The sequence below is a fragment of the Heptranchias perlo genome, chromosome 30 (genome assembly GCF_035084215.1).
Source record: "Heptranchias perlo isolate sHepPer1 chromosome 30, sHepPer1.hap1, whole genome shotgun sequence".
Classification (NCBI taxonomy): Eukaryota; Metazoa; Chordata; class Chondrichthyes; order Hexanchiformes; family Hexanchidae; genus Heptranchias; species Heptranchias perlo.
Window position 1 is genome coordinate 9720598 of NC_090354.1, and position 24674 is coordinate 9745271.

A 24674-nucleotide genomic window follows, 5' to 3' on the forward strand; every position below is an offset into this window, starting at 1 on the left:
AGTCGATAGCGAAAATAGTATTATTTAATTTGATAAGTTCCCTTTCTTTGGTATGATTTGGGTGTTGATCAGTTGTGCCCCCTTTAAAAAGTGGGTACTTTTGCTGGTTTATTTGGGTTGATGACACTGGGGCAACGGGGTTTAACTAATTTGAATAGGTCAGTGGGAGTTTAAAACCTTGCTGTGACTACTATTCCCAGAGATAGTGGGTGGGGAATGAATGGTCTGGCTGAGCAGTGTGGGATTTGTAGTATTACCTGGCGCCCGCTGCCTCTCGGGAACTGTAGTCCTTCTGGACGTCATGCCTACAGCTCCCGACATGCACTGTTGCCAGTGGACTTCCGGCTGCCTCAACACGGAAAGATGGCGGACAGGCGGCGGAGACGTGCGTCCCAAGACACCGATGAAGAGGATGAGGACGTGTCCGGGCCTGAGGTGGAGATCGTTCCCTCCGCCCCTCGCGTCTTAGACTTATCCGGCGTCCAGGCTCGCGAGGCCGAGTCTGAGTGTGTGAGTATCCTTGGTGGGAGTCGGTAAGCGGGTGGGGAAGAAATAGAGCGGGGCTTGGGGCTCCTGACAAGGCCTGGCGGGATATGGCTACGAACCCAGGGTTTAGTCAGTGTCCAGCCTTTGGGGCTGGTGAATAATTTAAAGTTCTGGTCGATTTGTTAGCCCTATAGAATACGGAGTTTATTTTTTTTAAGCTATTGGTTTGAATGGTTATGTTTAATTTTAAGTATAGTTTGATTTCGCACTGCCTGGAGAGAGGTTTCAGGATATGGGAGTCGGTGGAAGTTTAATTCTGCCCACATTTGAAGCTATTTTCTTCCGAAATCGTCTGGAGAGTGTCGCAGAAGGAGTAGTGTTCTGAGCTGTTGTGTGGTCATGTATTTTGTATCAGTATATGATCACTGATAGTTATACAGTGAAACCTGTATATTAGGGACACCCAAGGGACTTGCACCAGCTGTCCCTATTTTCAAAATGGTCATTGTATGTACAGTAAATTATTTGGGACTGTCAATGAGTGCCCCTTTTTTTGCAGGTGTACCTTTGTACCGGTTTCACTGAATATGTAAAAAAACCAAGCCTGGCCTCATTAGGGCTGGATCTAAGTTGCTGAAGCTCATATACAAGATAAGAATCTGTCTAATTTCTGGACTAGCTATGGACTTACTCCTAAGTAGTGCTGTGTGTTTTATGTTCTGTACTACACAATAGAAGATTTGCGGGTACCAAGTTTTGTCAACCCTTTGCGCTCTGGCTTTTCTCCAGATGGTGACTTGCCGATCTTGGTTGTATTGTTGGGTTCAGGTTTGAGGAAAGATGGTTGTACCTCTGGTCGTATTTATATCAATATTGAGTGGCATTGGCAAGGAATATGGAATTGTCTGTAGTCACCTTGGTTAATGGTTGCATCAGCTGAAGTTTATGGATGAGAGCTGGAAAGCTACAAAAGATATAGATTTGCAATCATTGGTGCCTGTATCGATGCTTGTTACTGACAGGTTAACGTTACTTGCATGCTTTCATAAGAGTTGTTAAAAGGATGTATTTTGGAGATGCTTTCAAGTTGTAAACATTTTTTTAAACTGAAGATTTCTGCAGATGCTCCATGGACTTAAGATGTTTAGATGGACTCTTATTTTATAGCAGTGTACATAGCTTACATAATGTCTTTTGAAATACATTAATTTTTATGAATTGATGTTTTTACTTAATTTTTGTTTACCTATTGATGTGTTTTAAAATGGGCTACACATGAGATGATGTGTCTTGTGCATCTAAATATAAAGTACATCATTTTCCTATTGGCTTTTTTTTCCATTAAAAGCATTAAAGCTTGGAAGAAAGAGTTGGGTGCAGTAGGAATAAAAACAGAAAATGTAAGAATACTCAGTTCCATCTGTATGTGAAAAGAGAAAAGATAGGTTCCCATTCAAAATATTAACCTTTCATCAGAACAGAAAAAGTAAGACCAATACAATAAGACTGACCAAAACAAAGGGGAGGGGTGAGCAACAGTTAGTGTCGCAAATACAGTCATGCTAACTGTAAAAGGACAACTAATGGGTTTTATAGCCTGTAAACATTTTTTTTTTAAAAGCTGGATAGAAATGAAAATTGCTGGATAATATGCATAGGCCATCTCGATCAAGCAACTTTTGTCTTATTGGGTATTGGTCTTATAAAAGAGTTTACTGGCCTTATTTTTTCAGTTCTGATGAAAGCTCTCCACTTTCTGTTTCTATTTCAGCATTTTTCTTTCTTTTTAGCTCCAGTGTAAAACAGTTTTATACACTGCACTAGCTCACAAGATCAAAATATTTCAGCTTACGTTGTATATGACATTAGAAATAATATATAAAGGATTCACTTCATATTTTCCACCACTTGTGGGCACAGTCAATCGGATCCCTTCTCTAGCTTTCAGTTTACAAGGTTTAGTTTTGCTCTCAGCAGGGTTTAAGAGAAGCTCAATAATGGTGCACATTGCGATGTGAATGAAAAAAGGGGGAAAGAGCTACAAAGCATTTTGATTAATATCATTAAACTTTTTCTGTCTTTCTGTACCTTTTTATGTAAATATTTATGTTAAATCACCAAATACTCATCAGAGGATCTGGCTTGTGTGAGGGAGATGAAATAATATACAGTGTCACAATCTTCAGTCACTGACTACTTGTTGCTGTTCAGTTGTCCAGATTCTCAGAGCCGTAGCAACTTCCCCTCCCTCCCCGCCCCCCCACCTCCAAAAAAAAAAGCTGTCAGTGATACTGAGTGCTTAGGCAGAACTTCTGAAGTCAGCAGCCATGTAAAGGATGTTAATCCATACTTTTAAAACTGTTAAAGGGGATCACCAATGGTGAGACTTCTTGTCTAATTGGTATATGTGGTATACATTTCATGTTGCTATGATCTGTGTTTCCTGTATTTGTTGCATCCATAGAAAATATGTGAAGAAGACAATAATAACATCATTTTGGAGACATGACAAATCCCAGTAATATGGAAGGCCTATTAAGTGCCTGTGGTGATGGTCTCCCACTCTTGCATTTACTGATTGCTGGTCTTTGTACTGCTTGTGATTGTAGAAATCATTGGAATAAATGTGCACTCAAGATTACCACAATTTTTAAGCTACCCAAGCTCATGACAAAGAGCTGGTTGTGGCTTCTTAAGATCTGTAACATCGGAGTTTCAAATGAAAAGGACCAGTGGACCACTGAGCCTGATCTACTTGGGGAGAAGCCTGCAGGATAAACTGTGAACTTATTTCTAATAATATAATGTGATAACAGGAGTCCACCACTTTTTTATATTGTGACGTTGCCATAATCGTTCAAGTTGCACAGAGCCAACTGCTTCACCACACTTTTGGATGGCTGAAGGTTTCTATGGACTTTGGCTAATTTAACCAGGAAGTCATCCATTACTTTCACACAGATCTCCAAGTACTGTTTGCTGAGAGAGTGCCAAGCTAGAAAATTGGAAAACCATTGTCTTAAGAGCCAAATAACACTACTGCTTCTTGTGTCATGAGAAGAAGTTTTCAATTTGAAATGCACACCAGACCAGAATTAATAGCCCTAACCACAGACCGGTGGGAGATGAATGATCATTGAATTGGCTGAGATGCCCGGGAAGTGTTTTTTAGGAAGAAACTAGTCTTCACTGGTCAGCTATTCATAGCACGTAATTACATTATCAGTTTCGGCCATATTGGCATACCAGTCCATTTTTGTTTTATGGACTAAGGACTTTTACAAGTTGCTGTCATAATGCCAAGTGTTTGCCTCAGAATCATCGATGGACAACTTCGACAATAGTAATTAAAGGATGTTTCATAACAGAAGCTCCCTAGCAAGTTCAATATGAGAACAAACAATATTAATTGTTTCATTAAAGTGTTCTTAATTCAGACTAGTTTTAGTCTGTCTAGATTTTTACCACTAAAATCACTTATAGTGGGATGCAAACAGTGTAATCAGCAATGCAGCCAGTTTGCTCTGACAAATTGTTCCAGATGGTCTTAACATCTCACTATTTCTGAGCTGTGAGTTGATATATATGGCTCATCATTCCAGTAATCCTTTAAACCTCCTTTCTCCCCCTCCCCCGCCCCCCCCCCCCCCCCAACAATTGTGTAGTAAACACATCCTTGAGATATTCCATGTATTGTAAAATGCATGGCTTGGAGAGACTTGAAGGATGTGTTATATACAGTAATGTTCTGTAAGGTTGGTACATTTTGAGTTCTTGATTCCTGTATTGAATCTGCAAGAATTGCCTACAGCACGGGACTCGGAAGCGCCAGCTGAATATTTCTGTATGTGTGAGGGATCCAAGAGAAATTGCTTTTTGAGAACCTACAGGTAAACATTTTATAGATTACTTGTGCTAGTACTTAGCAAAAAAAAACGAGACCGTACAATGTTTTGAGTGTTATAAGGTCAGTTACCAATGATAAACAGGAATTTGTTTCTTAATAAAAAGTAAAGCAACGTTTTCTGATAGTGAAGGTTCATTGTAATGTATGAAAGAAAGTGCCTTTTCATGCAGCATCCGTGGTGAAGTTATGAATGTGACATTTTTTTGGACAGTACAATGTTTGTACAGGAACAAGGTTTTGCTGGATATCAATATTGTAGTAGTATTTTTATAGTTGTCAGAATAAGTTGAATATGGAAATGTTCTAGCTGCTAGAATTCTACTGTGTATATTTAATTCAGATGATAATCATGGTAAACTTTTGGTAATATTTCTTTCCATATATTTAATGACTCCCATTGTAGGGTAACTTACATTGGTAGCTGTCACCTTATGGAGTTTTCAATTAATAATAGAAATTATCGTCCACTCCAATTGTCAGTTTGCCCTTTATTTAAAAATCTGAGGTTTGGATAATTTGTTTACATTTAATGGTTTACAATTTGATTTGAACCAGTGTCTCAGATGTTTCATAGGGTTCTGTGTAATGTCAGACTGGCAGGTTTTGAATCCAGGATTGAACTTGATGTGCGCCCCAGAAACTAAATAGGCACTGCAGGGTAGTTAATACTGTTGTTTTGTTCTGTGGCAGAGGTGTAGTTTGCTTAGAGTCATTTGCTCAATGTGTGAATTACAGGGTTACGAAGAATTTTCAGAGAGAGCCTATGCCGTCTGTGTAAACCATATGCTTGCAGATTTGGTGCGTCCATTTTCTTGCTATGGTGGGGATTTTTTTTGCATCTTACTAGAGTTGCTAATTGTAATGTTCAGTGCTAGCTCAGTATGCCAGCAGTTAAGGGTGTGGGAGGGAATCGTAAACCTCTTGGCAGTCTTTCTGTTACTAGCAGTGGTATATATTTTTGAGCTGTGTGTATGTATGTGTTTGGGTTTGCATGGGTGGAAGATGTAAAGATGTTGCTAAATATAAACTATAAGTAATACTTCTCAATCACAGATCTCAGGGCCCATATACATAAATTTAAAAAATAAATTGCTATAGAATGGATACTAATAGAAGTTTGTTTCTTTCGCAGGAGAGTGAAGATGGCATAGGAGGTGATGGTAAGTATCATGGCTAACAAAAACCTTATTGGTTTTAGTCAAAAGCCATTACTATATATTAGAGCATCGCTTCAGGTCCTACTTCTTGTCCTACCTATATCTAATTTGGATAACAATTCCACTAATTAAATGAGAGATCAGATTGCAGATAATTTACCTTTTTATACAGATGAAAGGCAACTCTTTGCTCTTCCTCTCCAAGACACTGAATAATGCTGGGGTATGGTTCCACATGCGGTGGCAATGAATGTTGGCAGGTAGTTTTCCCCCTGGAGAGTATTACAACATAACCTGATCCTCCTCGCCTGACAGTCACAGCACTTTCCAGCAGGAATCATTGTGTACTGATCAGCAGTATATGCCTTTCCCCCCCACCCCCTCCCTAGCCTATAGATGCTGTAGTCCTCATCCTCTACTCCCAGTGCTGCAGCACTGAGCCTAGTGACACTGTGGCCTTCATTTCCTCCTCCCCCAATAACTGCATTGCTGAGAACAGCTAACACAGCACAGACCAGGGATTGAATCAGGGGCCATTTTAGCCTGTATAGTTCAGTACCACACCAGATGGTGCATTTACCCATTGCGCTGCCAGATGAATCTGTCCAATTATGTTTTCTGGTGATTCAAAGTTGATGAGTCGGCTGTTGGTTTTAAAAAAAAACAAATTTGTTCCATGTTAATTTTATTTGTACTGTCATAATATGTTGCAGTGCTTTTACTTTGGTTACAAATTTGCTAATTTTTGTTCTTTGATTTCAGCTGTTGTACTTTCAGACTATGAAAGTGCTGAAGACAATGGTTCTCAGAAATCTGTAAGTCCAGCAATTGATAAGTGCAAATCCTGGAGCTGGGATTGGGAGGGATAGCATTGTATCATTCCTGTGCTGGTAGTGGGCAGGTGGTATTTTACGAGTAGTATACATGTGCTGCTGGTGGCAAAGCAGGATACTGTTGATGTGGCGTAGGTACAGTACTGTACCTTATCATACCTGTGCTGGTAATATGAATGTTACCATTCTTATTTGATGGCAAGTACTACCGGTTGCCAAATTTGCAGGTTTATTTTTGGTTTCTATTATTTTTGTGTGTTGGTGTGAGTGACAGAAGTTAGAGCAGTCCTGTGGTCCATTCACTCTTTGTGGTCTTTCACCAACTGGTTGCACTCTGCATGTGCACTCTTCTCTCCTGGCTCTCCTCTGCAGTTCCTGTTCCTGAGCCGTGCTTCTCACCTGATCTCTTTTTTATCTTTCTCTCCTTTGGTGAGAAATTGCCTGCTGATCTGGTTTCGTTGAGCCTGCTTCCTTTCTCCTATTCCTGAACAGCCTGTTTTGTCTGATGTCTCCCGAGTGGTCTCTGCTATTGTTTTGGCTTCTTTCGTATCTTTTTGATGAGCCTGTCTGTCTCATCTCTTCAAGTTCATTTTGGCTTGTTTCCATGCAGCATTTCAGCTGCACTTATCTCTGATCTTTTTACAAGATCCAACATGTTCTGCTCTTGATTCTTATTTCGTTTGGCAATTGGAAGTATGGTTGGCAGCTTGGTTTTGAGTGTTCCTCCCACTGTGTTTGTACATACAAAAATAATTCCATCAACAGTTTTTTGTTACACTGTACTTTTAGTTTTCATGTGATTGCATGAATTATGTAGAGTACATTTTTAGTGTAAATATTTTAAATCATTTGAATATTTAATAATTCAGGTAGCATACATTTTAAAATTAGGTATTTGGGAATAAGTGCACTCAAAACATTGAGGTGAATGTCAGAAATGGTGGTTTGGGGTGAGTGCCCTTTAAGGGTGGTCGGGGAATTGACCTTGGATAAGGCAGCAGACAAATGCAGTTTGTAACAGTGCAACGTGACCTGAGCTAATGTCTGATAGAAAATTGCACAGCAGACACATTTTGTATTTCAAATCATCTCTGATGCCCCAATTCTGCGAGCCAGCATTTGTGCAAATTTAGCTGGGCACATATTCAGAGACTGTGAAGGGAATAGTAGAAAAGGGCAAGAAATGTGCGGTTACCAGAGAGCATAAAAACAAATGTTAGAGAGTAGGAAGGAAAAGTGCTGACTTACTATTGAGCAAGAGTACAATAAAATCAATGTACTGTACCTTAAATGAGGATTTTGTCAGTTGTATTTACCCATGTGAATGTTTAACTATATTGTCTGCTAGCATCTAATCAGATATAAATCACTATTTTAAAAAAAAACTCTTGAATGTTAATCAAGTTCTGGAATACTACGAAGTTCCTGTTGCTCCCAACATGTACATTTCTGTATTGCTGTGTTCATAGTGAAGTGTTTGTGGATTTGTATTGTCATGCTACGACTCTATGGGTTGGGGAGACAAAAAGTTAACCAGGAGCCTTGCTACCTCAGTGATTAGTTATAGAAAGTGCACTTATGTGGATGACCAGGCTTAGCTGCAAAACTCCTCATAGTCAGGTGATGCTCACTGTTTTGGGTCACACATGAACAGTGGCCACTGGGGGGGGTGCCAGAGGGCTGCTGGCACCTGTAGAAGCCAGTGAAAGTCACCATACTGAGGAAAGAGGGCTGGGGTGTAATAAAGTGCCACAGCTTTTTTTGTTTTGAGGTGTGGGGGGAGCCTGACGAGTATTTCGGTCAAAACGGTGTTGAACACAAATGAGTAATGCTGTGATTTACATCATTGTGTCGTGCAGGCAAGACAGCTTTCTGAATGTTGTTCTTTGAAGACAGCTACCCCATTTAACACTCGTAGCACTTGTGGTCTATGTTCTTGCACTCAGTCACTTCTAATGCCAATGTCCTGTACGCATTTTGCATAAAGGACTACTTTAATTTGATTCATGCAATTAACACAAAGCAGTAATCACAATTTTAGTTAGTGGGGTTCACTTTATTATGTTTTTATTTTTATGGTACAAATATGTAAGATGGGTAATGCCAACCAAAAAAAAAGTAGCAGTCCCAGCTTTTCCCCCTGTCATGCTGGTAGTATCCATTTTCACCACAACATCTGTTTAGTGAGGGTATTCCAGAGTGTGCGGCCTATTTATCGAGCAGCACTACTTCTGTTTTTTGGTGTTATAAGGCAGCACTGTTGCCTCTGGAGGCAGCACAGTCGCCCCAGTAACAGGACAGACATTGCTGTCAGAAGCCAGGTTGCAATCTTTTCTAGTAACTGGCAGGCTGAGCAAGCCAGCATACTTTGTAAGGCCAGCACTTTTTTTTGCTCGCGAGCTGAAGCAGACCTTCACTGGGGAAGGTACAGCAGCTAGAAACACAATGTTGCAAGTTATGACTTGGTTAAACTTCAGGTGTACAGTTGTCTTACTGTTGTGGTGCTGTGGAATAAAAATGGAGTGATTCTGCATAAGGAATCCTGGGCAACCACTAGTTTTTGATGTGGTCCTACAGTGTAAATACATCATTGTACATCTGTTGGAAAGGGAGCAGTGCTGTTCTGATTTTTTTTGTGGCAAGTGTGATTCCTGTCAACGGAAGATGGATCTGTATTGGTGTGGGTGTTTATGTTTATGTGGGGGGGGGGGGGGGGGGCGGCGAGGGAAGAGGAGGTCGGGCTACGTCCGTTTTTAAAAAAAAAAGTCCATTTGTCATGATCGTATAAAATGTTTGTTTTGGATTGACTGAGGTGTGTCCTTGTTACCAATGCTTAACAAATCTGTGCCTGCAGGGGGATGAAGAGGAAGGTGGAGAATATAGTGAAGAGGAAGTTCCAAAGGAGGAAATAAAAAAATCAGGCAACGAAGGTGAGGAAGATGAATCATCAAAAGAAGGAAAACCCGAAGAGAAAGGAGAGATTACTGGAGAAAGACAGAGTGGAGATGGACAGGTAATGTGAATTGCCACCTGTTTTGTTTTGACATGGACGGGGGGAGCAGGTTTGAATCTTTAATAAGTCTAATAGTATTTGAGCAATTTATTAGCGGTAACAATATATACAGGAAGGACGGAGAGATGTATAATGATACAAAAAGAGAGGAGCACAGGCATGCATAGAATCATAGAAAATTTACAGCACAGAAGGAGGCCCTTTGGCCCATCGTCAGCCTAATCCCACTTTCCAGCACTTGGTCCATAGCCTTGTAGGTTTTGGCACTTCAGGTGCATATCCAGGTACTTTTTAAATATGATGTTTTCTGCCTCTACCTCTACCATAGAGAAAAGTAATAAAAAACATGTATTTTTATATCACCTCATCACTTCTCTTGGAAGTATCACAAAGTACTTCGCAACCAGTGAATTACTTTGCATTGCGGTGACTTGTTATGTAGGCAAACACAGGAACCATTTGACCAGTTAATCTGTTTTTGTTGGTTGAAGGAGCGATGTTGGCCAAGATGCCGGGAAAACTCCTTGCTCTTTTTTGAATAGCGACTTGGGATCTTTAACATCCACTGGAATAGTCAGGTGGACCATGGTTTAATGCTGCACCCAAAGGGCAGCACCTCTGACAATCCAACACTGTACTGAATTGTCAGCCTAGTTTATGTGTTCAATTCTTGAAGTGGAGCATGAAGCTACAACCTTAAAGTGAGAGTGCTACCAACTGAGCCAAGCTAACAGTAGTGCAAGGTACTAAACATAAATACAGAGCTATGCACACAGACTATGAAAGAGAAGCGAGATGATTGTGATGGTGTAAAGGCTACACTGAATTGAGCCCAATTAACAAGATACAAGTTTGTTGGTTCAAATGGCCTATTCCTTTTTTTAAAAATATGTTTGAGGAGAATGGGTGACCAATCGTGAGACCCCCCCCAGGAACTTCTTGATAACAGATGGAAGATAGCCTTAAATTCTTCAGGCCATTGTTTACAAATGAATCTGAAGAATTTATCCCTTTACAGGATTAGAATTTCAAGGGCAAGAAGAAGAAAATGATCTGTAAATTCAGTAATGGAATTCAAAGGAGGTGGCAAATAAAATCAGCTATGTCTTGATTGATATCTTAAGGTAACTGCTGAATGCGGGAGTTGTACAGCTGGAAGCTCAATGTAAAACTGCCGGAACTCAAGACCAGCTGCTGGAAAGAACCATTTTTAGCGGGTCTTCGAGTGAGTCATGCCATTTTACATTAGGCTTGCTGTGAGCTGCGCATGACCTATACTTCGGGAACCCAGCAGGTATTAGCACAACATGAAAGTGCTTTTTAAAATTTTTAAAAATGTTTTAAAATTAGAAATGATGTAGTAGAGGGGTAGAAATGTTTTCAGTGTGTAAAGTGGGCTCCCCAAAGGCTCAACTGAGCCATTTGGATCAAGAAGCACAGTTCCAGTCTATGCTGAGTTAGCTAATCTCACCTGGAGTGCTACAGTTGAGCTCAGTGCCTCTGAGTTAGTAACAGGTATATTGGCCAAGGTTCCTGCTTGTGATCGCTATCCATCAACTGGTGGAAGTGCATGTGTGGAAGAGTTTCAGGCTTGGCTAGGATGCTCCTGCATTAGTACAGCCAGTGGACACATGCGGTCAGACTTCACATATGACAATTGGCCGCATGGGTAAGATCTTCAGGAGAAGTCAATGGCTTCAGGGGAGAAGAAAATTAATAAGATTTTTAAAAAATATGTTGGGGTCAATAACAGTCCATATTCAGAGTGACACAATTTGGCAAAGTGACAGAAACTGGTTGTGGCTTTAGGCTTTTTAAAGACAATATATATGAAAACTGCTTTATTTACTGTTTTGCAGATTGTTGCTTTCATACCAAGTCTTTTTATTTTTTTCCCTGCAGGAAAGTACAGAACCTACTGAAAATAAAATAGGTAAAAAGAACAGGCGGCAACTGGACGATGATGAGGATCGGAAAAACCCTGCCTACATCCCACGGAAAGGACTCTTCTTTGAACATGATCTCCGAGGACACACTGAACCAGAGGAAGTCAGGTTTGTAATGGACTCTCTTCCTGTTTTTGTTAAGTTTAAGCCTGAGCTCTAATTGGACTGGAAAAATTAGAAATCTTGAATTGTTGTTGTAACATTCAAATCATTTTGGGGGAGGGTTCCATTCACGAGGAAAAGTATGCTAGCACCTGTAACTAAAACTGTAGGATGTTCATACCTCTTTTTGAAAAAGGGAGGTATGTAATCCAGACAGATGTCTTCCGCTAAGCATATACCTAACCAAAGGATTAACAAATAGATGAAGCCACTTCCCATTTAAAAATCCTGATTAATGGATAACCTACAACAACAATTTGCATTTATACAGTGCCTTCAAAGCCAAGAAAAATGTCCCAAGGCATTTCACAGAGGGGTAATTGGACAAAAATCAACATCGAGCCAAAGAAGGAGATATTAGGAATTGTAACCAAAAGCACAACTCCTAATATCTCCATATTTGGTTCAGTGTCGGTTTTTGTCTGCTTGGGAGATGATGATGGAGTGGTGGAGGGATTTAGTGAGGGAATTCCAGTGCATGGGGAGGCTTTAGGCACGGCTTCCAATGGTGGGCCGAAAGGAAGGCGGATATAAAAGGTCAGAGTCAGCGGAACAGAAAATCTGGGGGTGGGTGAGGGTGTAGAAGAGATTACAAAGATGGGGAGGGGCAAGGCAATCAAGAAATTTAAACACGAGGAGATTTGGAGGTGTGAGGGGACTGGGAGCCAATGTAGATCAGCATGAACAGTAGTGTCGGTTAAGCGGGATTTGTGTGGGACAGTACACAGGCAGTAGAGTTTTGGATTAGCTGAAGTTTACAGCCTAGAGTATAGGAGACTGGCCAGGAAGGCATCAGAATAGTTGAGTCTAAAAGTGACAAGGCATGAATGAGAGTTTTGGGAGCAGGTGGGTGGAGGCAGGTGATGTTAGAGGTGGAAGTGACCAAGCACACTGTTCTAATGCTTAATTTTTGCAAGTGTGCTTAATGAAACATTTCTTGCCTTTTTAATTTTGCACCTAGCCAATGTCAAGCAAAACGTGCATATTGTTTGGGACAAGTGATTAGTTGTCGCTTAGAAACTGGCAATTTTGCTATCTCCAGGATTTTTTTTAATTGGAGCGCTTCAATAAATCAAGTTCCACACAGTAAGTGTGGATATTTGTAGTTGTCACACTGCCAAATTACTTACTGTGGCAGTGGCTTAATTTTAACAATCAAAGGCCAGAAGCAAAATGGGAACAAAAAAAACAGGCTAACGTGAAAATTTCCTGATTTACAAAAGTTTGTTGTTCCCTCCTCTTTCCCTGCCCCCCCCCCCCCCCCCCCCCCCACCAAACCCCGATCAAAAAAAAAACCAAAAAGTGGTAGTACCGTGTTTATTACAATTGCTGTCACTACAAATACTTGGTGTTGGACTTTCCCATGTTCCTCATTGATACTTGATTAAAGGCGATGCCCATCTCAAACCAAGGTCTCATAGGCCAGCTGATATATTCCAGTGCAGACCCAAACTTGCTGCTGTTGGGTTGAATACATGGGAAATTTGTGTTTTTTTTTTACAAGCTGCCTCAATCTACGTTCATAAATTGAAAGCAAATGTTTTTAATTACTGTATTAGTGGCGCATTGGGTTTCTCCACGCAGTGAGTTTTGTTAGCTGCTGTTTTGTGAGCCTGCAAGACCTGCCATGAATGCAGAATTTAAGATTGAATCATGCAGTGTGTTCATCCACAGGTGTAGACCAAGAGGCACAAGAAATGTATGGGTTGTTCCTTTATGTATTCATTCTGGTGTGTTCAAGTTTCAGCATTGACTTACATGATTGTTGAAACCCTGACTTGTTCTGAACTGATCATTGAGAGTGTTTCTCTTCCTGTTTACAGACCCAAAGTCCGCCAGCGGAAGCTGTGGAAAGATGAAGGTCGATGGGTGCATGATAGATTCCAAGAAGATGAACAAGCACCTAAATCCCGAGATGAACTTATTGCCCTGTACGGTTATGACATTCGATCAGACAGAAATCCTGATGAAATAAGGCCGCGAAGGATAAGGAAGCCAAGGTTTGCATATTTGTGGGAATCATTGAAGCTTTAGTGCATTGATGGAAGGAAATGTATCTGAAATTTACAGCTGTGATCCCTCAGTTGCATGTATTTCCTTTTCTTAAAGAGCATCAATTTTAATTCTTATAATATATATTTATAAATATACTTCCTCCTCCCCATCACCTCCCCCCTCAACCACCATTCCTTCACTCTCTCACCCTGCATATCCCACCCCCAACGAGCCTGATCACATTAAGGACTATGGTGGGGGCAGTTGGGGGCCTTGCAACACTGGGAGGCTTGAGAGTTTGGAAGGAATGGTCACGGGGGTTTGGTAGCATTATGGGAATGATCCTGGGCTTCTGTAACACTGGGTGGGAGTTCTGTGGTTTGGTAGCACTTGAGAGGAACTCCTAGAGTTTGGAAAGGCTTGTGTGAGGATCTGAGGTCAGTCAGTCAGTGATGAGATGAAGTGCCTGGGCTGTGGCAGGACTGGGGTCTGTCAGCAATTGGTAGGATCTCAGAGCCTGGCAACACTGGGAGGTGGATTCCAGGCTATATGAAAGCTGGTGGAGAGGCGATGGGTAGGTCGCTATTTTCTGAGGCAGTGAGGAACCCCCCCCCCCCCGGAGGCAGGAACAGGTGAATGGCAGCAGGAGCACATGGTGGAAGTGCAAATGGACAGACGGCAGAGATGAATTTCCTATTTAAAAGAATTTGAGAGGAAAAACTACTTAGAAAAACGTATCTGCAGACTGCAAAAGCCTCAGTTGGGTGCCCAATATTCCACCTTTGTTGGAGATGGACCTCCGAGTTCTCAAATATAAGTAGCTAACTGCACCACCTACCTTGCAGACCAAGCGTGGAGGACTGAATCAGAGCCAAGTAAAGGCGAGAGGCAAACCGTTGCATGACAAAAATAGTGTGACAGGAAGTAAGTGTGACCGTTGCACGCATTGTGCGCATGTCCAAGACTTTTGTATTGATAGATGTAATACAAAAACTTTGTGGATGTTTTCTGTCAGTTTATCCAGTGACCAGTTGGAAGAACAAGCCTGCCCTCACATTTGGCTGAAATTGGTAGTAACGTATATATCTTAAATGTTAACTTGCTGTCACCTTGATCCTTAGATATATAATTCTATCTTATGTAATTCTGTCATTATTTATGGTTTGAAAGGTTTAGAAGTCCTGAAAATCGAGACTCTGATTGGATGGGTGAACCACCACCAAGGCCTTACCCGCGAAAAACTGCCAGTAGTGTACCTTCTACAAGAACTTTTAACCGAAGAATGGGAGGTCCAGAACGGAGATCTCCAGCAAAGAGCTACTCCAGAAATGCTGCTTATTATGAAGATCGTGAGAATATGAAACCGGTTGAAATAAACAGTTCAAGGAGTTACCACTCTTCAGGAGAGTTATCCGCCAGTGAAAATAAAATGGATGTGAAGAATGTCGAGCAGGGTCATACGAGGGAGAGCGTGATTGTGACGGACAGTTTACAGTCGGTGAAGGACAACGGTGTGGCTAGAGAGGAGGCCCCCACACAAAATCAGTCTCTTCCTGCCGAGAATGTTCAGGTACAGGAGAAAATGATAGAAAAGAAATCCTATTCTCGTATTCGAAGGACCAGGAACAAGGTCGCCGAGGTGGGAAAGCCACCGGCGGTGGAGGACATTCCCGTGCCAGAATTGGTCGCTCCAGCTCAGCAGACTCCTGTTCAACCTGTCCCTCCTCCAGTACCAAAGGCAGGCTCCTGGGAGACCCCACCTGTAGACTCTGCTATGACGGGGCTAGAGCACGAGATGACCCAAATTAATTTATCGGGAAAAAGCTGGACGCCGAGTAATCAACCACAGTACATACAACCGAGAGAGCTACGGGGTAAGTTCTGATTGATATTTCTGTTTTCTGCCTGATCATTTTAAAATGATTTGCACTAGCATCACAGCGTGCTGATCATGAGTATTCTTGATGGGATGGGTTAATGTTTCTTTAAAACAGTGTAATGTTGAGTTGAGGTGATTTTTTTTGTTGATGAAAAATGTAGCAATGGTCAATGCCCCTTATAATGGTGCAATGGCCATGGCTTGGCTTGGTTCTTTTCTCCAGGTCCCATCTCTTTACTCCTCTGGTGCTTTCTCGTCCTCTGAGCACTTCACCCTTTACCAGCCGTCTTGCCCCGTCTTCAAAGTCCTTATCATCTACTGCTCTCATAAACACCCTCTATCTTCCAGCTGCCCTTCCTCTGGCCTGCTACCACACATTACCGCTGTCAACTTACTCAGCAGTACCCCTTGCTTCCATCTTTTGAGGCCTTCAACCACACCAGGTCTCTCAAGGCCTTCTATCTCTGCTGCTCCCCCCCCCCCCCCCCCCAACCCCAGTTCAGTCCCCACTTTTGCGGGCCACAGACGTGAATGCAGCAGATGTTCAATGAGCCTGGTTGTCCACTGCCAAATCTGGTTGTACCAGCGTAAACAGTATTGTCTCCCTCTCCAGGCCAATTCCTCTTGCTACTCCAGGATAATCCCAAACTACTCTTCTCGACAACAAACTGCCACCTCTGACCCCTTTTCTCTGCTCCCTCCATCATCTTCATCATCATGTGAGGAGCTTATGGATTTTTCATCTCGAAGGTTGAGATCATCTGCATCTATCTTGGTTTAATAAGGTATTCCTAGGAAATGTATATTTTTTAACATTGAGAGCTCAATCAGCCATTGCAATACCATTAGAATTACAGTTCATTAAAAGAGGTGTGAGGTTTTTTTTTTGTTTATTTTTGTAGCTTTACTTTGAGTCAGTAGTTCATTTGGATGATGATGGTAGTTTTCTATCCCCAATATTGCTAGTGTCAGATACTTTGTGTGTTTTATACTCTTCACTCTATTAGCCACATTACATGTATTGCAATATATATTAATTACTTGTATTGCATTCTTCACTCTGTTAGGCAGCTGAGCAATTGAGTTTGCTTTTTAAAATCTTTCTGCCTTGGCAGTTTTGTATGAAAAGCTCTTTATAGCAGTAATATTTCCAAACTAATTTTTCAGAAAAAAAGACTTGCATTTATATAGTGCTTTTCACAACCTCAAGATGACCCAAGGCGCTTCACAGCCAATTAGTACTTTTGAAGTGTAGTCACTGTTGTAATGTAGGAAACACGGCAGCCAATTTGCACACAGCGAGCTCCCACAAGCAGCAATGTGATAATGACCATTAACAGTAGATGACCCATACTCATCGGTGGTGCAATACACTGTTCCATGTTGAGAAATTATGTCATATTAATGGAGGCAGAGCTTGTCTACAGCACTCAGTGAGTGCAAAACGACTCCATAACATTTAGTGATTATAGACCAGTTTTGCTGTTGCTAAGGAATAACGGTAAAAGCCACCTCCATTAGCATGATGTCTAGGATCATCTTGGTTAGCATGGCACAGCATCACAGTACACTTAATAATAAAAATTTAAATCTGTCCTTTTAGTTCCTACATGTAATCTGATTTATCAGGTGTGATCTGAAGCACCAGCTATATTATGTTTAATAGTGTAATTTATTGCCATGTTGGCAAGATGCTTATTGTACCAAATGTATGGGATGCAGTTCAGGAAATGATTCTAAACCATGCTATAAACATGAGAGAATGTGTAATTTGGACAAAATTATGCCAGTACAACAAAAAATCACGGATAAAAGTGTTCATTTATCAAAAATGAGTACAGGGAGAGAAACTGCAGTGAAATGCTAATTGTGTGACAATTAAGAAGTGCTCCACTGAAATAGAAATCAATCAACTGACAAAACAAATGTGCTATAAAATTATTCGTTCTGAGTTCTGTATTTAAAACAATTGCTGATGGCCCCTTCTTTAATGCTGTTTGTTGTATGTGAAGTTATGCTACTGAAAATATTAGTAATTAATAAATAATTGTTAGATGCTGTATAATGGGTAGGGATTGACTGCTGTGTTTCTTCCAGGAATTCCCAATTCACTACACATTGGTGCTGCTCCTGCTCAGTATAGCCGAGTGGAAGAAATGGTAAGCACACTTGATGTGGCATCTTTTTACCAAAATGTAGGCATATTATTTTGAACTGGGCTCCATGACTTAAGGGGTTACTTAATTATTACTACTATGTGTGACTGTTATAAGCATTAGGACTTCAGAAAAGCCCAATACACTTAAATGTCTTGGTCTTTCTTGCTGCTAAGTAAGGATGCTGACATTTGTAATGAATAATGTAGGTTTTCTGAGGTGGTGGTGGTGGGAGGGGATGAAACAGATTGTAATGGGTGGGAAAAGTGAGGGAAGCCACCATGAGTTATTGTTTCATGGAGTAGAGGAGTGCAGTTTTGACACCTCCTGATGAGTTGATCTTAACCTGTCAGGGAATACCTGTTATAAAAGGTGTTTTAAAAGGTATATAAAGGGAGTATGTAGCTTAAGTGGCATAAAATGGTTGAATGTGTTACAGGGTAGCCAAGGAAGACGGGCAAAGCGTTACTCATCTCAACGGCAGCGGCCAGTACCTGAAGCACCACCACCACCACCACCTCCTCCTCCTCCACCACCTGCACCAGCCCCAGGACCAGCCCCGGCACCAGCCCCTGCACCTATGCACATCGGCCTCATGGAAGGACACTATTATGATCCACGTAAAGGAATTTGTTTTTGATTTTGCAGTATGACACAGTCTTCAAATACGAAATCCAATTTAAAATGATTTTTTTAAAAAGATGTTGCGATTACAAAATAACAACTGAGATAATTCTAGTAAGGTCTTTTGAAGTTCACGGTTCGACTCGATCAATAACATGGGAGCAATCAAAAACCTGCTTTTAAATGGATTTATTACCAAACTATTACTGAAAGGCGTAAGGTTTTAAAATTAATCTTGTAATATTTTTCTGTTGGTTTGAGAGTCCTTTTTTTAAAAAAGATTGTTATAAGTCTGTTTCACAGCTGTAGTTCATAAATGAGAATTACTTTAGAGTTTACGTACATGCAAACACACAATGATATGCACACTTCAAATAGGAGAGGGAACTGCCAGAATGGCAGCTGTAACACATTAAATATGAAAAGCAGATTCTAAAGGATTGAAATGTTTCTTATGCTGATGCAATACTCTTGGAAAAATTAACCTTGCAGCAATTTATTGTGAATGATATAAGTACCCTAAAGCAGTTTTTAAATGCTCTACTCCTGTCCTGTCAGCATAATCTAAACCGTGCTTTCCGTCTGCAGTACAATTTCAAGGACCAATATATACCCACAATGAAAGTCCAGCTCCTCTGCCACCCCAAGGCATGATTGTCCAGCCAGATATGCATCTTCCTCATCCAGGTATACTACTGTTTTGAAACAAGAATGGAAGATTGACTATCATTCAGATGTACTTAGTGGGGTGGGGGTGAAGCATCTTAATTGAAAACCTATAAAGATAGACTATCTGGTTGAATTAGTGTCAGACTACTTCAGGAGGTAGCCTCAAAAACTGATTTTTTTTTTTCTTGATTAAACACTTTATACCTTTCTTTTGGAATCTCTATATATCTGTTGATTATACTAGATGAAACTGGCTTGAAGGAGCTATCGAGCCCGATTGTCTGAGAGAACTGAATTAGGTAACCGAGTGTTTCAAAGATCTTTAACTGGTTGTTTCAGCCAATTCACGCTTTTGAAGTTGGTGTCACTCTCAAATTATGATGACCTAACAGTTGTCTTTTTATTCACCTCCACATCAACACAAAATATTGCAAAATATACAATAATGAACAGAAATTAGTTGTACTTAAATTAATAAGAGAGCTACGGCTGACAAATTATTCTTTGAGGCTTGCTACGTTAACTTCTGTCTGAATAGGTTTAACAATACCTGAGTTTGATATTTTAAGCTCTTTTTTTAAATTTAAATTGTTTTGTTAATTTTTGTGTTCATCAAGGTGAGGGATATTAGTGCTGGAGGATGGAATACTTTCTCATTTCAGGCATGGTGTCAGTATCATGCTCCCAGGTTGGGCATTGCATAGCTAGGTGCAGAGTAAAACCCCCACTATGTTGCCTCAGCTCCAACCTCAAAAACTTGCGATAAAGCACTGGATTATTTCTATTTCCTATTCATTGTGGCCTTTTTTTTGAAAGAGACTGTCAATATCATATGAGTCAACACCAACTAGGAAGTGGCTTGAGACTGCTCAAACTTATTTCACATAGGAGTCTTACAACCATCAGAGAAAGGAGATGTTCCATCCTGCCCGGTCAGGACTGGAGTCACACCCAGATCCTAAAGATAAAAAAAACAAAGTGTAACCCAGTGCCCCGTATACTCAGTAATGCATGATGGTCATATTTGAGCCATTCTATTTCTCCTTTCTTCATTGCACACTGTGGAATTGGAAGATGACTTGGAAGTGCTAGATGCCTCTTTTTTTCAGGTCAGCACTGAAGTGGATGGAGCATGTTACTATAACATGCTGCCCTCCTGTTGGGCAGACCTTTTTGTGTTTTTTTTAAACTTTTCTATGTACTCTCATGGTGTCCAATGTCATAGTACTTTTTGTAACCATGTTTGTGAGAGTTCCTCGGAGTCTTTGTGAATTATCTTCTACTTATTCCTTTGGCTAACCCTGCCGATATTATCAGTTCCAGGTTTTAATCATCACCAGTCGCCTGGCCACCTAACCAACCCTGGTCTTTATGCTCCGCAAGTCCCAATGCCAGCTGGACAGCCACCTCCACAGCAGGTGCTGCCCCCTCCCTTCTTCACACCGGGCATGATGAACTTTGGAAACCCCAGTTATCCATACACCACTGGGGGCCTCCCACCTCACATTTATCCAACAACTCAGGTGAGAAAACCTGCAGGAAATGGTTAGTGTGTAAGGGTTTCTAGATTAGGACATGTGATCCTTCAATTATCGATGTTGGATGTTTTACCATCAGAGCAAAAATCTGAACATGTGTTTGGAGCAAATGCAACAGTTTACAAAATTTTTTTTAAAATGTGCTGCTTTTACTTATAAGCATTGGCTGCAATTTCAGTGCAAACATCAGTATTTTCAAGGGAATGGAGAGCAAACCAGTGTTTATGGACTGTGAAGCACAAGCAAATTTCTTTCTTACTACCATGCATTAGTGACAGCACATTAAAAAAAAACATTGGATTGAAAGCATTTTGCAGCATCGTGTGAGACACGATAAGATGCTGTATAAATGCAAATTCTTTGTTTTTCTTTATTAATGTAATTCTTGAGAAAATATATTTACACACTCAACTATTGTAAAAATTAGGCCACCAAAACATTCTTGCCTTCTGCACACAACTTCCTACTTGTGCAAGGATAGCATAATTTAAATTCATCATACCAGCTAAGTTGCCTTTGCTGTAAATACTTACTGTCTGCATTAAACCAGTGCTAATTCTGAGGCTTTTATTGTGCTTTTTAAGCTATTATTATGCATTATTTCACCCACCACCAAAAAGTCATACTCCAATGAGGAAAGCAGCTTCTTGAAAAGTAGACAGGTATTTTATGTTTGATATTGCATATCCTGTTTGTCATTGAAAATAAGAAATTTCTGAAATATTAACCGTTTGTTATGTGGTCAGGCCCAGTCTCAGGTCTTTGGTGGAGTCACGTACTACAACACTGTACAGCAGCAGGCCCTGCCAAAGCCATCACCTCCACGGAGACAGTCGCAGCCTGTTACTGTTAAACCGCCGCCACCTGAGGTACTTGATACATCCGTCATCTGGTTTCCATGCAGCTTAGGTACAACACCATCTGAAGCTGCAAATTACCATGTCGATATGAAGATAACTTGTATAAATTTGTGTATTCTCACCAATCTCTACTAATATCTTATGTCTGGTTAATGTTTTTCTCTTCATTTCTTCCCTCCTCTCTCCCTACTTAGAATATTTCCTTTTGAGTTCTCTTCAGCATCTGCCCCCCGACCCCCCCCCAAAAAAGATTCACTCTTCCACTCTTCATTCTGTTCTCTATGCTGTGCCCTCCCAAAACACCCGCACCCTGCTATAGAGGGTAGATTTAATTCCAGCTACCTGTACTGTTCTTGAACTAGGTGATTAGTCTCTTGGCTCTTTCTGTCTGTGTCCATCTCTCACTCTCTCTTCCCCACTTCTTTATAAATTATAAAGATTTATAAATTATGTGTACAAATGATTGTTTTTTTTTAAAAGGATTGTTCTGTACTGAGTGTTCAAAATGGGAATATCATTTAAAACAAAACTGTATCAAGGGCTTCCTTCTGACTCTGTCAATGGTGCGGTGCTGAGATATGCATTCTAGGAAGTTCTGCAGTTGTCCTTTGATACCAACCAGTGAGAACACCATGATTGGCCTTTGTTTCTCTGGATTAGGGAGTGGGAAATTTGGGCGTGTGAACTTAAGCATCGAGCTTTCCTGTGATGCCCTCACAGTGAATAGCTTGCTGACTTTCTGGGCTCACACATGAAGGGTGTCAGTTGGACGAGCCACTCGGAGGCCTGTCTTGAAGAATTCTGTGAAACTGTACCCCAATGTGAATTAATGCATCAGGAGAAGAGAGAAATCTTTTGGAGTGGGGAGGGGTTCAGAGATCCCGACTTATACCAATCATGATGATCCTTTGGTCAAAAGTGGCAGATTCCAAAAAAAACAAGATTTGAGTGAAGTATTAATAAATCAGATTATTTATGAATGTTGAATTGCTGTCCTGGTACAAAAGGAGTGGTGTGATAACTGGTGCACTTGCCCTGGTGCATGTCCTTCTCTTGGGCTTTACACAAATAACCTACTTTTAGTGTTAGTAGTGAATCAGGTTATCAGCCACAAGTACCTGTCATACTACTGTATTCAGCAAAGTAGCATGAGCACGTTTGTGTAGTGGTTTTAAATGTTAATAAAGTGAGAATTGCGACAGTGAGAATGATATTGCCGAACACTGCTTTACAACATTTTTTTCTAAAAAGAGCTATGATGGCAGACAAATCAATCTGCTGTCAAAATGCCTGCTAATGCCAATGTAGCCATAAGCCAAATTTCATGCAAGAGTGGCCAATGTGGGCTTGCTCTCCTCCATCCTGCACTATTCCCTTCATCTGGCAAAGTGCCTGGTCTATATTTGCCACTACCCCTGGTGACCTAAGAGCATTGGGTGGGAAATTGGACATCAACTTGTGTCACATAAGCTATCCCGAATGTGTTGGCAGTTACTGGAATGTAGTCCCACAGATGCGTGAAGCCCTCGTCGAAGCAACCATTATTAAAGTGTGAGCCTTAGCAATGAATGTCGGCAGGCAGGTTCACTGTGGAGGGCACACAGCCAAGTCCCATCATATCCTCGCCTGACATGCACGCGTACAGTTTCCAGTAAGGGTCACTGGATAGTGATCAGGAGTGGAAGCCCAGGATGATTTTTCTTCTTCCTAGCCCAAGGACTTTGAGGCTAGTAGTACTGCCCCAGAATGCTCATGTTTAATGTAATCAAATGCCTTTCATTAAAATTTAATAAGAATATAATTGTGGCATTTAATTTGTTTTAAAAAAGACTACATTTGTTGTTACAGTTTGTGTTTGGCACTTGTGTTCTGAAGTTCTCCAATTTTTTTCCAGGGCAGCCGAAATGAAATGCTGAAAGAAAGGAATGACGCTTAGCAACGGGCAGTCTGTCCATGAATTTAAACCGAAAAGAATCCACGTAGAAGTGGACAAAACTTGACTGATAATCAGAGTCCTCTGTGTACGGTGTTGGACGTCCTGCTGACTCGATGGTGTTACTAATGTTGCTAATGTTCACAGCCATCATTTAACTCTGGCTGCAGGATTTGTCAATCAGTCTTTGACAAAGCACGTCAGTGAACAGGATTGACTCCTCGGGGCTTGTCCCGCACCTGCTCATCAGTTTTGGTTCTTGAGCAGCTTTCTGTTACTGTATGAATGGTAACATTGCGGTAAACCAGCAATAAGTTCCACCAAGGTCTGATTTTTAAATTTGAGTCCCATGTGATCAAGTGCAACTTACTAGTTCCAAAAAAGTACGGCAATAATCTCCCAACCACTGAACCTTGATGTGGATTGATATTGATTGACTTGTAGTGTAAGCCAGTCTGCTCTGGCCTTGTCTTTCTGTACCTTCTGGTACGCATTTATCAAAAGTTTCTTAAGATACTTCTTTTCCCCTGTATCTAATGTGGGGAGGCAGTTAACTGATTTTGTCTTTTACAGGGCAAGAGAGGAGAGAAGTAATAAAAACAGAAAATGCTGGAAAAGCTGAGCAAGTGAGGCAGCATCTGTGGAGGAAGAAACAGAGTTAACATTTCAGGTCGATGACCTCTCTTCAGAACTGGAAGATGTTAAGAGGTAAAGTTTTTAAGCAAATACAGAGCCAGGGAAAGTGGGGAGGGGAAAGAACAAAAGGGAAGGTCTGAAATAGGGTAGAGGGCAAGAGTGATTAAATGACAAAAGGGATGTTGGTGCAAGGCAGGGAGGGTGGTAATGGGACAGGTTAAGAAACAAAAGATTGGCCTAGAGTAGCTGTAAATGGCAACAGCAGAACCATAACCAGCAGCTGCAGTCCAATAATTTTTTTAAAAAAGGGGGCAGTGGTTATGGTCTGGAATTACTGAAATCAATGTTGAGTCTGGAAGGTTGTAAAGAGCCTAACCGAAAGATGAGGTTCTGTTCCTCGAACTTACGTTGAGCTTCATTGGAACAGTGTAAGAGGTTGAGGACAGAGGGGTCAGAGTGGGAGTGGGACGGGGAATTAAAATGGAAAGTGACCGGCAGGTCAGGTCATGCTTGTGGACAGAGCGGAGGTGTTCAGCAAAGCGATCACGCAGATTGGCTTTCCATTTTAATTCCCCGTCCCACTCCCACTCTGACCCCTCTATCCTCGACCTCTTACACTGTTCCAATGAAGATCAATGTAAGTTCGAGGAACAGCACCTCATCTTTCGGTTAGGCTCTTTACAACCTTCCAGACTCAACGCTGATTTCAGTAATTCCACACCATAACCACTGCCCCCTTTTTAAAAAAAAAATCTCTTTTAAAAATTTATTGGACTGCAGCTGCTGGTTATGGTTCTGCTGTTGCCATTTACAGCTACTCTAGACCAATCTTTTGTTTCCCATTACCACCCTCCATGCCTTGCAGTGTCATCCTTTTTGT

At 41.0% G+C, this 24674-nt stretch overlaps 1 protein-coding gene across 3 annotated transcripts; it reads left to right on the forward strand.

Annotated features, from left to right (window-relative positions):
- The first annotated feature begins 352 nt into the window (after positions 1-352).
- casc3 (casc3 exon junction complex subunit) lies at positions 353-23819 on the forward strand. Of its 3 annotated transcripts, none has more exons than XM_067968860.1 (13): positions 353-510; positions 5526-5553; positions 6313-6365; positions 9238-9396; positions 11299-11450; positions 13328-13504; positions 14670-15373; positions 17476-17537; positions 17974-18154; positions 18747-18845; positions 20145-20350; positions 21112-21274; positions 23120-23819. In XM_067968860.1, the coding sequence occupies exons 1-13, from the start codon at positions 364-366 to the stop codon at positions 23131-23133; spliced, it is 2145 nt and encodes a 714-aa protein (XP_067824961.1). In that variant the 5' UTR covers positions 353-363; the 3' UTR covers positions 23134-23819. The 3 variants fall into 3 exon arrangements, with proteins under 3 accessions (XP_067824961.1, XP_067824962.1, XP_067824963.1); XM_067968861.1 differs by having other exon boundaries at positions 21112-21234; positions 23120-23818; XM_067968862.1 differs by lacking the exon at positions 21112-21274.
- Positions 23820-24674: the final 855 nt, after the last annotated feature.

Excerpts from the sequence above, each read along its gene's own strand:
- casc3 (XM_067968860.1), top strand. The coding sequence starts at position 364 with ATGGCGGACAGGCGGCGGAGACGTGCGTCCCAAGACACCGATGAAGAG. Across the intron at positions 6,366-9,237 it reads ACAATGGTTCTCAGAAATCT|GGGGATGAAGAGGAAGGTGG; the intron begins GTAAGTCCAGCA and ends CTGTGCCTGCAG. Across the intron at positions 11,451-13,327 it reads ACTGAACCAGAGGAAGTCAG|ACCCAAAGTCCGCCAGCGGA; the intron begins GTTTGTAATGGA and ends TCCTGTTTACAG.